The 11200-nt window shown below is 36.0% G+C and overlaps 1 protein-coding gene across 1 annotated transcript; it reads right to left on the minus strand.

Annotated features, from left to right (window-relative positions):
• Nucleotides 1-6432: 6432 nt before the first annotated feature.
• Nucleotides 6433-7811, minus strand: LOC103715846 (ribonucleoside-diphosphate reductase small chain-like). Its single transcript, XM_008803613.4, has one exon. It carries the CDS (start codon nt 7635-7637, stop codon nt 6606-6608), a length of 1032 nt encoding a protein of 343 aa, XP_008801835.1. The 5' UTR covers nt 7638-7811; the 3' UTR covers nt 6433-6605.
• Nucleotides 7812-11200: the final 3389 nt, after the last annotated feature.

Here is an 11200-nt window from a genome sequence, read left to right on the forward strand (position 1 = left end):
TAGGTGTGCCTTTAATGTGTGGTCCAAATTACTGGTTGGTTAGAATATGCCTCGAAGGATAATGACATGAATCCCCTGCTCCTCCACTATATGAAGTTTTTAGACTCTCTAAACCTTAATTGATTTCATTGCTCGAGCTGATTGTCATCTTCCTCCAAATTTGAGTCAAAAATCATGCATACTTCAACGACTCAATAGGATAAGGCTTTCTTGAAGAATAGTTATTCAGAGAAAGCTATTTTTCTTTTTACTACACCCATGCTTTCTAGAAGCTCCCGAGACATTTCTAATATCCTATATATTTTTCATACATATCTTGTATGTAGTGATATTTTAAACATTCTAATCATCACATGTATGATGCATAGCACAATCCTAGCCACTCTAATACATAATTGAGCTCTATATATAAGGGAGGGATCTTTGTTTGCAACCTAACTCTGAAAAATTCTAATCTCCATTTTCTAATATATACAAAAACTTTCATTCACTATGCATTCTCACTCTCTCTTGCTCTCCTACTTTTCCTAAATAAATAAAAGGATTGGATCCCAAATTGCCAAGGGTGTGGCACTAGATTGATTAAGACATATCTAAATAAAGAAAGGCTAACCTGGTTATGCATAGGTAGTCCAGATGCTGCATGAGTTTTGGATAAGGTGCAAATCTTAAATCAGTGACATGATGCTCAAGAGCATTTAGCATTTCAGTGTAAAAATTTAGGTGCGACCTACATGGTAACATGAGTGGTAGGTGGAATAGCTAGGAGTTAACTGCAATATCTTCGTCCAAATGACAAGATCTTAGAGTCACTATAAACAAATTTCTCATGCTTGGTGTCATCTTGCTTGTTGATACATGCCAAATTTCTATTAAATATTGGGATGTTAAAAGATTAAATCAATTTTTAAATAAAACAAATCAACATCCAATTTGAAAGCATAACTTGATAGATAGGTCCCAACTCTAGATGTTTGAGAATCCATTTTGAAGCTAATTTTGATTTGTAAATGTTTTTCCTTTTCTAATTGATTTTAACGTAAGTGCTTATATTATAATCAAGTTTGAGTATAAAACTCTAGCAGGGTTTGATTTGCAATAAAAAGATTTTTCAAACTTTTAGAAGAAATCAAAGAGTTTTATATGTTATAACTTTTTAACAATTTATATTGCAGAGATAGCTAGGCGCTTATGATATCTTTGGCAACATCAGATTAAAAATGAAATTCTTGACACACAATATCATCCAAGTCTTAGTCCATGATTAAAAGTGATGGAGATAGACAAGAATTCAAGGCTTATTATCACCATCGAAAATAAAGTTGACATTTATGAATTGAAATAAATATATGCATGGCTGATTGGTAGTTTTCATGGATAATGAAGATTAAACTACAAGTTCTTAAGACTTTTGAGGCCTTAATCTTATTATATGGGTCACCCTAATTAGACATTTGTCATTTTTATTATTATCTTTCATTTCCTGTTACTTAGTTCATTACGTCGCTACTTTAGTTCAAGCAATTTTTTTAATTGGCAAATCATCTAAGATGGTAATAAAGCCATTTTGCTTTAGTGTGAAGCAACTTTATCGTATGTTAAGATTACTTGGTCTACAAGCCTCTTTACTTGCTCAATAGGTTATTTGGGCATAAAGGGCTACCTAGTAATTATCTTTTCATGTAGAGGTATATATGTCATGACTCATAAGGTACTTTTAAGTTGCTCTATAAATAGAGGATGCGCTTCCTCTCTTGGGTTCTCATATAACATAAAGGAATGAAATCACTTTTCTTTATATGAGCTTCCTTCATGCAATACGAAGTTGGTGTGAGACCCTCCAGTAATTCCAAAGTTCTTCGTCTCTATTCCATCCTCTCCTACTTCTCTATTCCAAATATTTTCTTTTTGAGCTATTTTTCACCACCTTCGCTAGAAAAAAAACCCATAATGCAAGACTTTAATCCCATAATGCAAATTCATGACCTCCAACAATTTGAGCTCTAACACTATTTAAACTAACCAATTTATCCCAAAAGTTTAAGTTGATAAAGAAATCTATCAAGCTTAACAAAGAAGAAACCAGCTCATAAAGATTCAAATTTAGCTTTGACTTCCCAAACTGTCCATGTTGCAGCATTGATCATTTGTTCAGCATCCGGAAAGAACAATATGATCCCATTTCCCACATTCTCTCGAAAAATGACACATTTTTACATTAGATATGCAATTCAAGTTCTATCTTGCAGTGCATTATTATTTTATAGTCAGAAACAATAGGTTGTGCAAGTGCTGAACAGAAAAATTGGAAGTGAAATGGAGGACAAGGAGAATCATCAAAAATCTTTTTTACGAAAAAAAAAGCAGAAAAAATAAATCATGCAACCTGCAATCATAAGACTTCCTTGTTAAGCAAGTCAATTAGGTAGAGCTATTTATGCTCAAATTCAGATCCTTACAATAAGGGAACCACATAAAATCAATCGTCACGACATTGAACTACAAGGCAACTAGGTCTCAATGCTTTGAACTTTGCATCTACTACATAAAGTTATTCCATCCTTCACACCTATATGAACAATTAGAACACCTAGTGCTTTTCTAGTTCTAACTTCATTTTTGAGGGGGGAAACATTGGAAATAACACATTCCCAGTTTCACCAAAAAAGAAAGAAAGAAACAAAAAATCGCATTTCTGGTTCAAACTTGGAACCACTCTGTGGCAAATGCACTGAAGAGAGGGGTGCCAACCGGCCAGACCGACTTAAAGATGGGTACTTGAAACATCTCCATAACTACTAACTGCTGTGTTCCAAAACAAATTAAATGTAGATCTAAAGAGAATTGAACATCTTAAGATGCAAGCTTAGATCTTTCAGGTATAGAACTTGCTAATCTATAATAATGTCGTCAGGTTTTCTAATATGACATCCCAAGATGTTCTATCAGGCATGTTTAAATGTTTAAGCACATGTCCATCGAAAGTTGTTAAAAATAAGAATTTGTAGTGGATTATCCTTCCTGAAGAAACACTATTATCTATATACAGATATGTGGAAGTAGATTCATCAATGATATGAAACAGAATTGGATTTTATCCAAAACAGTTCCTGAAAAATACTATTTCTACATTCATAAATATATGGAAATAGATTCATCGGTGATCTGAACAAGTTGATGTAAAGATCACAAGGTCTAAAAATCAGTGCATATCCAAGTCATATTTACACATAGATATTGCAGATAGATGAAATAAAATGTGTATGACAACATATGCAATTTCATGAGTTAACACCAAATTTCGGGTAAAAGATTTGGGCTACCGATTTTTTCCAAGTGGATTGGCAGAAAGCATACTAAAAAATAAGATTCTTATATTTGAAGCACTCTTCAACCTATATTAGAGAAGAAATATAAACATCATATTCACCCAAGAAATAGCTAAATAACTGACATCTCTTTCAATCAAATGAAGATTTCTTCTGATGGCCTGGTGAAAAGCTCTGATATCCAAGTATTGCATCTGTATAGAAGCAAGAAACACGTCAAAGCATGTAGAGGAGAAATAAGCATTCTAAAGACAACCAGTTGGCATTTCTCTACCCATGTGAGGAACCCAAGGTTCAAACCTTGGCGATGGCACAAGCACACCATATTTCTTTAAAAATAATTAAAAACAGAAATCCTAGAACAAACCCAAGAGATAATTCATACTAGTTACTGCTGATCTATGGCTGGTAGTATCACATTCTTTAAAAAGAATTAAAAACAGAAATCCTAGAACAACCCAAGAGATAATTCATACTAGTTACTGCTGATCTATGGCTGGTAGTATCACATCAGAAAATCCCTCAGCATACTTGGTGCGCTGTTCAGCATGACAAATTCAAGTGCTCATGTGGATACATGTAAACCTAGTGCAATTTTCAAAATAATAACAATTGGAGATATTGCTCCCAAACAAGAATGGACAGAAGGACAGAAGTAGGAGGTCGAGATAGAGGTGCAAACAAGCTGAAAAGAGCCAAGTATCAGGCTGCTTGGCTAGGCTTAATATATACCAGGATTGCTCAAGCTCAGCTCAAGCTCAAGCAGAGCTAGCTAAAGTTGTTCAAGTTCAGCTTGTACAAGCTCTTATCTGAGCTTTATTGAGCCAAACCGAGCTTCCCAAATTTCTGCAACCAGCTCATTTTCAATCACAAATCATTTATGAGCCAATCTCTCGAAACAGTTTGAGCCCAGCTCGCCTTCCGAGCCAAACCTGAATAGCTGTTGTTGAGCCGATCTCGAGATGCTCATGAAACACATGGATTGTTTGCAGATGTAAAGGGAGAGTGCAGACATACAAGTCCCATTTAGAGATCAACATACAAATCTCTTTGAAAATCCACTTTACTCATACGTGAGAGTAAGCAGCAGACTAGTATCAAGAATAGCACAAAGGACATAGGCATGCTTCTGCATAAGCAACAAGAGAAAGAAGAGATTCATTAATAGTACAAGATTCTAAACTAACAATCATGTGTATTGCATTTCAAATAATCTGTGGGAAGGGCATGTAAACACTAGATGCTTGAAGCTTCTATCTTGGACTAACACATATTCAGCTGATTTTATTCTCACATGGAATTGAACGCCCGCAGCTAGTTAAAAGCACTCACACAGGTTGAACTTTTACAGAACAAATAAAATGGATACTTAATCATCACCAAACAGAACAATGCAAGTTTAAAATTTGAGCTATTTGAGTTTACTTCTTCTCAAATATAAGGAAATATTATTTTTATATTCATAAGGAAAGGTATCGCACAACCTCTGTAATTAAATCATAACAAGACAAAGAGATGCTGATTAGCAAGTTACTTTATGGATATGAAGGTTATACATTAAATTCACTAAGCAAATAATTGCGTAAATGCAACAAGTCAACCAAAAGCAAATGATTTTTCCTTCAATTTTTCTGAACTTCAGAGCTATTTCTGCTAAACTTGTGATGTAATTAACTCGTAAATTAATTGCACATTAATTCCTTTGAAGTTTGAGCAGATGAGTGCAGTGCCTGGAAAAAAAAGAATGTTTCTAATTTTACCGATCAGACATGCAAATTCTTATATTAGCATCAGTTCATTACAGACTACTTTTCTGTGGCATTTCTTCTTTTTGGTAGAATCTATGGCATATCTTCAGTGTCCAGATGTGAGAATCCAACCAAAAAAGACGCACCATAGAATTAGGTCAATCTCAATTGCCGGTTTCTTTGGGCTGCCAACTATAAATGTAATATCCTACTAAAATATTATCTCTGTGATCACATTACATAACAGATTATTTCACCCTCTTAACAAACAGGCACAGATGAAGACAGATAGAGAGGATTTATTCAACAGACATGATGAAGCTATTAAGATATGAGAATAAACATGAAACTCCATGCAAACAATTATATGCTAATTTCATATAACTCATAGCAAATACGCATTAATGTGTTATGAATCCATGATAGCCATAAGCAGTTGTTGTTGATTGACTGTTGGCGAGCATAAATCTGAAACAAAACAAAAATATTTAAATGTACCAGATATGGACTGTAAAATCTTCATGCCATATCCCTCAGCAAGATTTATGCTAATTCACGAGCCGTCCTAATAATCCACAACTACATAAACAAAAACTATTGGAAAAATATATCCACATGAAACTGCAGCAGAATTTGCTTATGAGAACTCAAGAGAAGTATATGACACCAGAAAACGCATTGCATATATGAAAAGATAAAATTGGAAGAGAAAATTTCCAGAGCATGTTATTGTAATGAAGATTGTTAAACTGAGCTACTGAGAGAAAGTACAACACAATAGTCATTATTACCTCTTACCGTAGTATCTAAAACCATAGACAGAATGCCATGCGGCCCATGTCTAGTAAGAGTAAGCAAATTCATCGCCAATTTATGAAAGATATCAAAAAGAAAGTGTAAAATTGAACATTTTTTTGTTCCCACAGCATAGATAAACTCACGCATAATGACAAAAAATCAAATCAAAGTCAGACACAATCAGTCAAATCAAGCTTCGATCACATAATCTGCTCATGATTCATAGTGATTGCCATGTACACTAAAATTTCCTTCACTGTTCTAGGAGAAGAATTGCATTAATTTAATTCCATAAAAGGCACTGCTGTATTCACCTTTAACCCACAAAAGTCTATGATGAGGTGTGCAAACAAAAGGCTAACATGACAAGTCCAAGAGTATACCTCCCACACCAACCAAAGTGATGCTATATCTCCAGTACCATCCTCCAAAGATCACTTACTTTTCTCTAGTAATAAACACAGGAATCTCCTTCATGATAAACCTTCTCCCTCAGACAGCCCACGATAAACCATCAACAACATCTCTTAGGGGCATTATTTCAAACACAAAAGACCTCATTGGAATACACCATTCCACACTATACAAACACAAAACAAAAGACAATCTATGGCTTTCCAAAAGATCATTTATAGTATATTAGACTTCTTATAAACATACATAAACCTTCAACCAAAGCAAACTCACCTGAAAGAAAGCAACAGTGAAATTATTACAGAGAAAGAATCATTCAGAAATCCTCGTCTAACTTGAACACATGGTTCCCTCCATGGCCATTCCCATTCAAGCTCGACATCACCGCCGCCTTCTGGTAGTCCCCGACCCTCTTCTCGAAAAAATTAGTCTTCCCTTGGAGCGATATCAGCTCCATCCAATCGAACGGATTCGCTGCCCCGTACAACTTCCCGCATCCCAACGCCCCCAAGAGACGATCCGCCACGAACTCGATGTATTGGCTCATCAAATCCCCATTCATCCCCACAAGCGCCACGGGCAACGCGTCGCAGACGAACTCCCTCTCGATGTCGACAGCGTCGGCGATGATCGACTTGATGCGGTCCTCGGGGAGCTTGCGGTTGAGGAGGGAGTAGAGGAGGCAGGCGAAGTCGCAGTGGAGGCCCTCATCGCGAGAGATGAGCTCGTTGGAGAAAGTGAGGCCCGGCATGAGGCCTCGCTTCTTGAGCCAGAAGATGGAGCAGAAGGAGCCGGAGAAGAAGATCCCTTCAACAGCGGCGAAGGCCACGAGGCGCTCCGCGAAAGAGTCCGAGGACTGGATCCACCGGAGCGCCCACTGGGCCTTCTTCGCCACCGCCGGAACCGTCTCGACGGCACGAAAAAGGCGGTCCTTTTCGTCAGGGTCTTTGATGTAGGATTCCAGCAAAAGAGAATACAACTCGGAGTGGATGTTTTCGATGGCTATCTGGAAGCCGTAAAAGGCGCGGGCCTCGGCGATCTGGACGTCGGACATGAAGCGGGCGGCTAGGTTCTCGAGGACGATACCGTCAGAGGCGGCGAAGAAGGCGAGGACGTGGGAGATGAAGTGGCGCTCGTCGGGGGTGAGGGTGTGGAGCCAGTGGGGGAGGTCGGCGGAGAGGTCGACCTCCTCGGCTGTCCAGAAAGAGGCGACGGCCTTCTTGTACATCTCCCACACCTGGGGATACCGGATCGGGAACATCGACAGGCGGTCGGGGGTCGGGGCGAGGAGCGGCTCCTCCAGCTCCTCGACGGCGCCGGCGCCGGCGCCGGCAGGCATCGACGGCATGGCCAGAGAGGAGATTCTGGGAAGAAGAAGAAGAAAATGTAGAGATAGGGGCGTTTTGGGAATTCGAGAGGGGAATATCTGGTAGGGTTTTTGGCGTGGATGCTGATTGAGTGGGGTATTTTTATAGAGAGATTTCGGGAATGGAGAGGGCGGGGAGTTCTAAATTTGGGGACGATGATTGCCGATTTGCCGGGGAGGGAGAAGGGATCGGTCCACCGGGAGGTGAGTTTGAGGAAATTGTTACCGCATGGATTAGATGTTCTGTTTCCTAAATTCTCGAACGACGAATCGACGATTGGACTGGACAGCAGAGTGACCGCCATGACGGATGTGACAGCCGTTATCTGCCCGCTTAAGCCTCTAAATTGATTTTTGGAGACTTAAAAGAAAAACTGTAGTAAAAGGTTTAGGCCCACTGGCTGAGCGGTTGGTTTATAAAAAATTATTTATTATTTAATAATTATATTTTTAAAGGACTGTAAAATTTTAATATGTATTTAATAAATAAACTAAAAAATATTTTTGATATGATAAAATGACCATAAAAAATATTACATAGTATTATATAACAGAGCATTATAAAATATAATCTATATTAATATATAAATATATGATATAATATAATATTACTATAATATAATATCATATTATTATAATATAGTAATATAATATTATGTACTGTAGCATAATATGCAGAGTTTTCATTGATAGACTTTTTAATCATTTCTATAAAAAAAAAGATAGAAAACCGAGAACCAAAGGGATACAATAGTGAGAATACCCGTATTCAAGGATCAAAGATACTCAGCATTTATCTTCAGAAAAAAATGAAATAGACTATGCAGTATGGCCCACACAAATCACTTTTGAAAATTCTGAGAGAATTAACAGAAGAAATTATGGACATATATAACATAATTTAATATTATATAACATAACATATCAATATATTATGATATAATATAATATAATATTATATTTATAGTATAATACAGTAATAAAAATATAAAATATTATCATTATTATCATTATATATTAATATTTTTATTTTCTATAATTATTATATTTTATTATGGGTATTTTGGTCTAAAAAGAAAAAAAATTATTACTCAAAATAGCTTTCAAAGCTAAAACAGCTTTCCGTTTTTTTACCAAATACTTCTATTCCATCTAAAAATACTTTTAGAAGGCTAGAAAGTGCCAAAATTTTTGCCAAGGAGGCCTTAATGGACCATAATGTGATCTTTATGCATCACTAGTTATATAAGAATATAAATTATTTTCTAGATTATAAGAATTTAACATTATTATTTGTCTTACTACAGTTGTAAAGATTAAATAATGACTATTACTACTATATAGTATCAAAATATTGAAAAAGAAGAATAAGAGAGAAGAGAATTATATTTCTGGTTGTCTTTACAACGTATATGAACAGCCTTTATATAGACTAGGAGACTGACGAAATTTAGTAAGGCCGACTAAGTTTGACACAATCAATCACAAATCAATCAAGGTGAAGTTTAGTAACGCCGACTAAGTTAGGCATAACCAATCAATCAATGGACCTAATCAATCATACGATTTTAACATCCCCTCAAACAGTCAAACTTAAGGTGGTAAAGGGCATCTTGCGATCTCTTGTTTCCAAACTCAAGTTAGTGGCATGGGCGGAGCATGTCCTCCTCTCCGCCGGATCGTGGCGCGGTCGGCGGTGGCGTGACGGATCTCTGCCTTGGTCGTGGCCGGTCGGCAATGGGGTTTTCCCCTTCCTCCACTAGAGAGATCGGAAGAACTGAGGAGAAGGCTTGGGAGGGAACAAGAAACCCACGGGAAAGGGGGAAGAAGAAGGTGTTTTTTAAAAAAAAAATTAATGAGAGAAAAAAAAAGACACCATAGCTCCCTGAGCACCTTTCGATTGAAAGTCAAACAAAAAATAATAAAAAAATAAAAATAATTAAAAAGAGAAACAATGGCTAAAATTTTATCGGAGAAGAGAGTTTTGAAAGCTGCTGAGACCGAAGCTCCGATAACTCTCCAAACAAGATAGGAGAAATAGAGAATCTGCGAGCGACGACGACGACCAAAAAAATACAAAAGAGAGGACGACAATAAGTTAAATGATCGGTGGCTGTGATACCATGTTGAAAAAGAAGAATAAAGGAGAAGAGAATTATATTTTTGTCTGTCTTTACAATATACATGAAAGGGGCGTTTGGTTTGGGATGATCGTCCTAGGATCAAGGGTGATGTGGGTGGAGGTGATGAGATCACCGCGTTTGGTTGCACCATAGTAATCCTAAATCGCCTCCACTCCTCAAATCACCATCCAACTCGGTGATGGGATACCCGTCCTTGAGGTCGGAAATCCAAGATCACCTCAGAACCGTGATTCTGGGTTGAAAGTTAAAGACAAAAATACCCCTCAATTTAGCAGAAAAATTGATATATCAGTATACCATCAATATATTATGTCCACGTTATATATATATATATAATGTTATGTTGATATGATATATTATATTAATGATATATATATGTATATTATATTACTAATCATATTATTATCCTATTATTATTGAAGGATAATAAATATATTATTATATTTTATATTTATATAATGAAAATATTTAATATATTACTCCTTTTTACCTTATTTTCCTAATCCAAAAATTATTAGTATTAAAAAATTTATTATAAGTATAAATAAAAATATTAATTCTATAATGAAAAATAACATATTTTTATAAGATTAATAATTTATAGGAGTAATAAATATATTTTTATAGAATGTATTATTAATTAATATATTGATAAATATATTAATATTTTTTTATAATATATTTTATATGATTAATAAATATATGATAATGGCTACTAAAAGTAGAATATGCGACAAAATTATGGAGCTATTATAAGAATTAATATATTGATTTACATTTTTGATTCATTAGAATTAAAAACATATAAAATATATCTTGATTCATTAAGATATATCACGGGTATTTGTGGTATTATGTGGTCGGTGATCTTGGATCCCCGTACCATATCAAACAAGTTACTCATGAATACTCGAGGATTTTTAATCACTGGACCATTACCTACCAAATACATTCTTAGATCACTGAAGATCAAATCACCCCAGCATTCGAATCATCGGAGATTTTAGATCACTGTGGTGATCCTATTGGGGTTACCAAACGCTCTCAAGTAGTCTTTATATAGATTAGGAAGCTGACGAAATTTGGTAATCCCGACTAAATTTGGCACAATCAATCACAAATCAATCAAGGTGAAGTTTAGTAAGGCCGACTAAGTTTGGCATGATCAATTAATCAATGGATCTAATCAATCATATGGTTTTAACACAAAATATATACAAAATATTGTCTAAAGTATCTAAGTTTTGCATGTTGAGCAGGCCTATAAAGAAAGCATTGCAACAGCCGTTATGATAACGGCATGATGCCGTTAGTCAAGCTTCTCGGTCCTAGCCATTACGCGTTTGATGCCGAGGTGAGGGATCGCGGGGAATTTGAGGGGATTTGTTTTGGCATTGGGGA

Source organism: Phoenix dactylifera, chromosome 10 (assembly GCF_009389715.1).
Source record: "Phoenix dactylifera cultivar Barhee BC4 chromosome 10, palm_55x_up_171113_PBpolish2nd_filt_p, whole genome shotgun sequence".
Taxonomy (NCBI): Eukaryota; Viridiplantae; Streptophyta; class Magnoliopsida; order Arecales; family Arecaceae; genus Phoenix; species Phoenix dactylifera.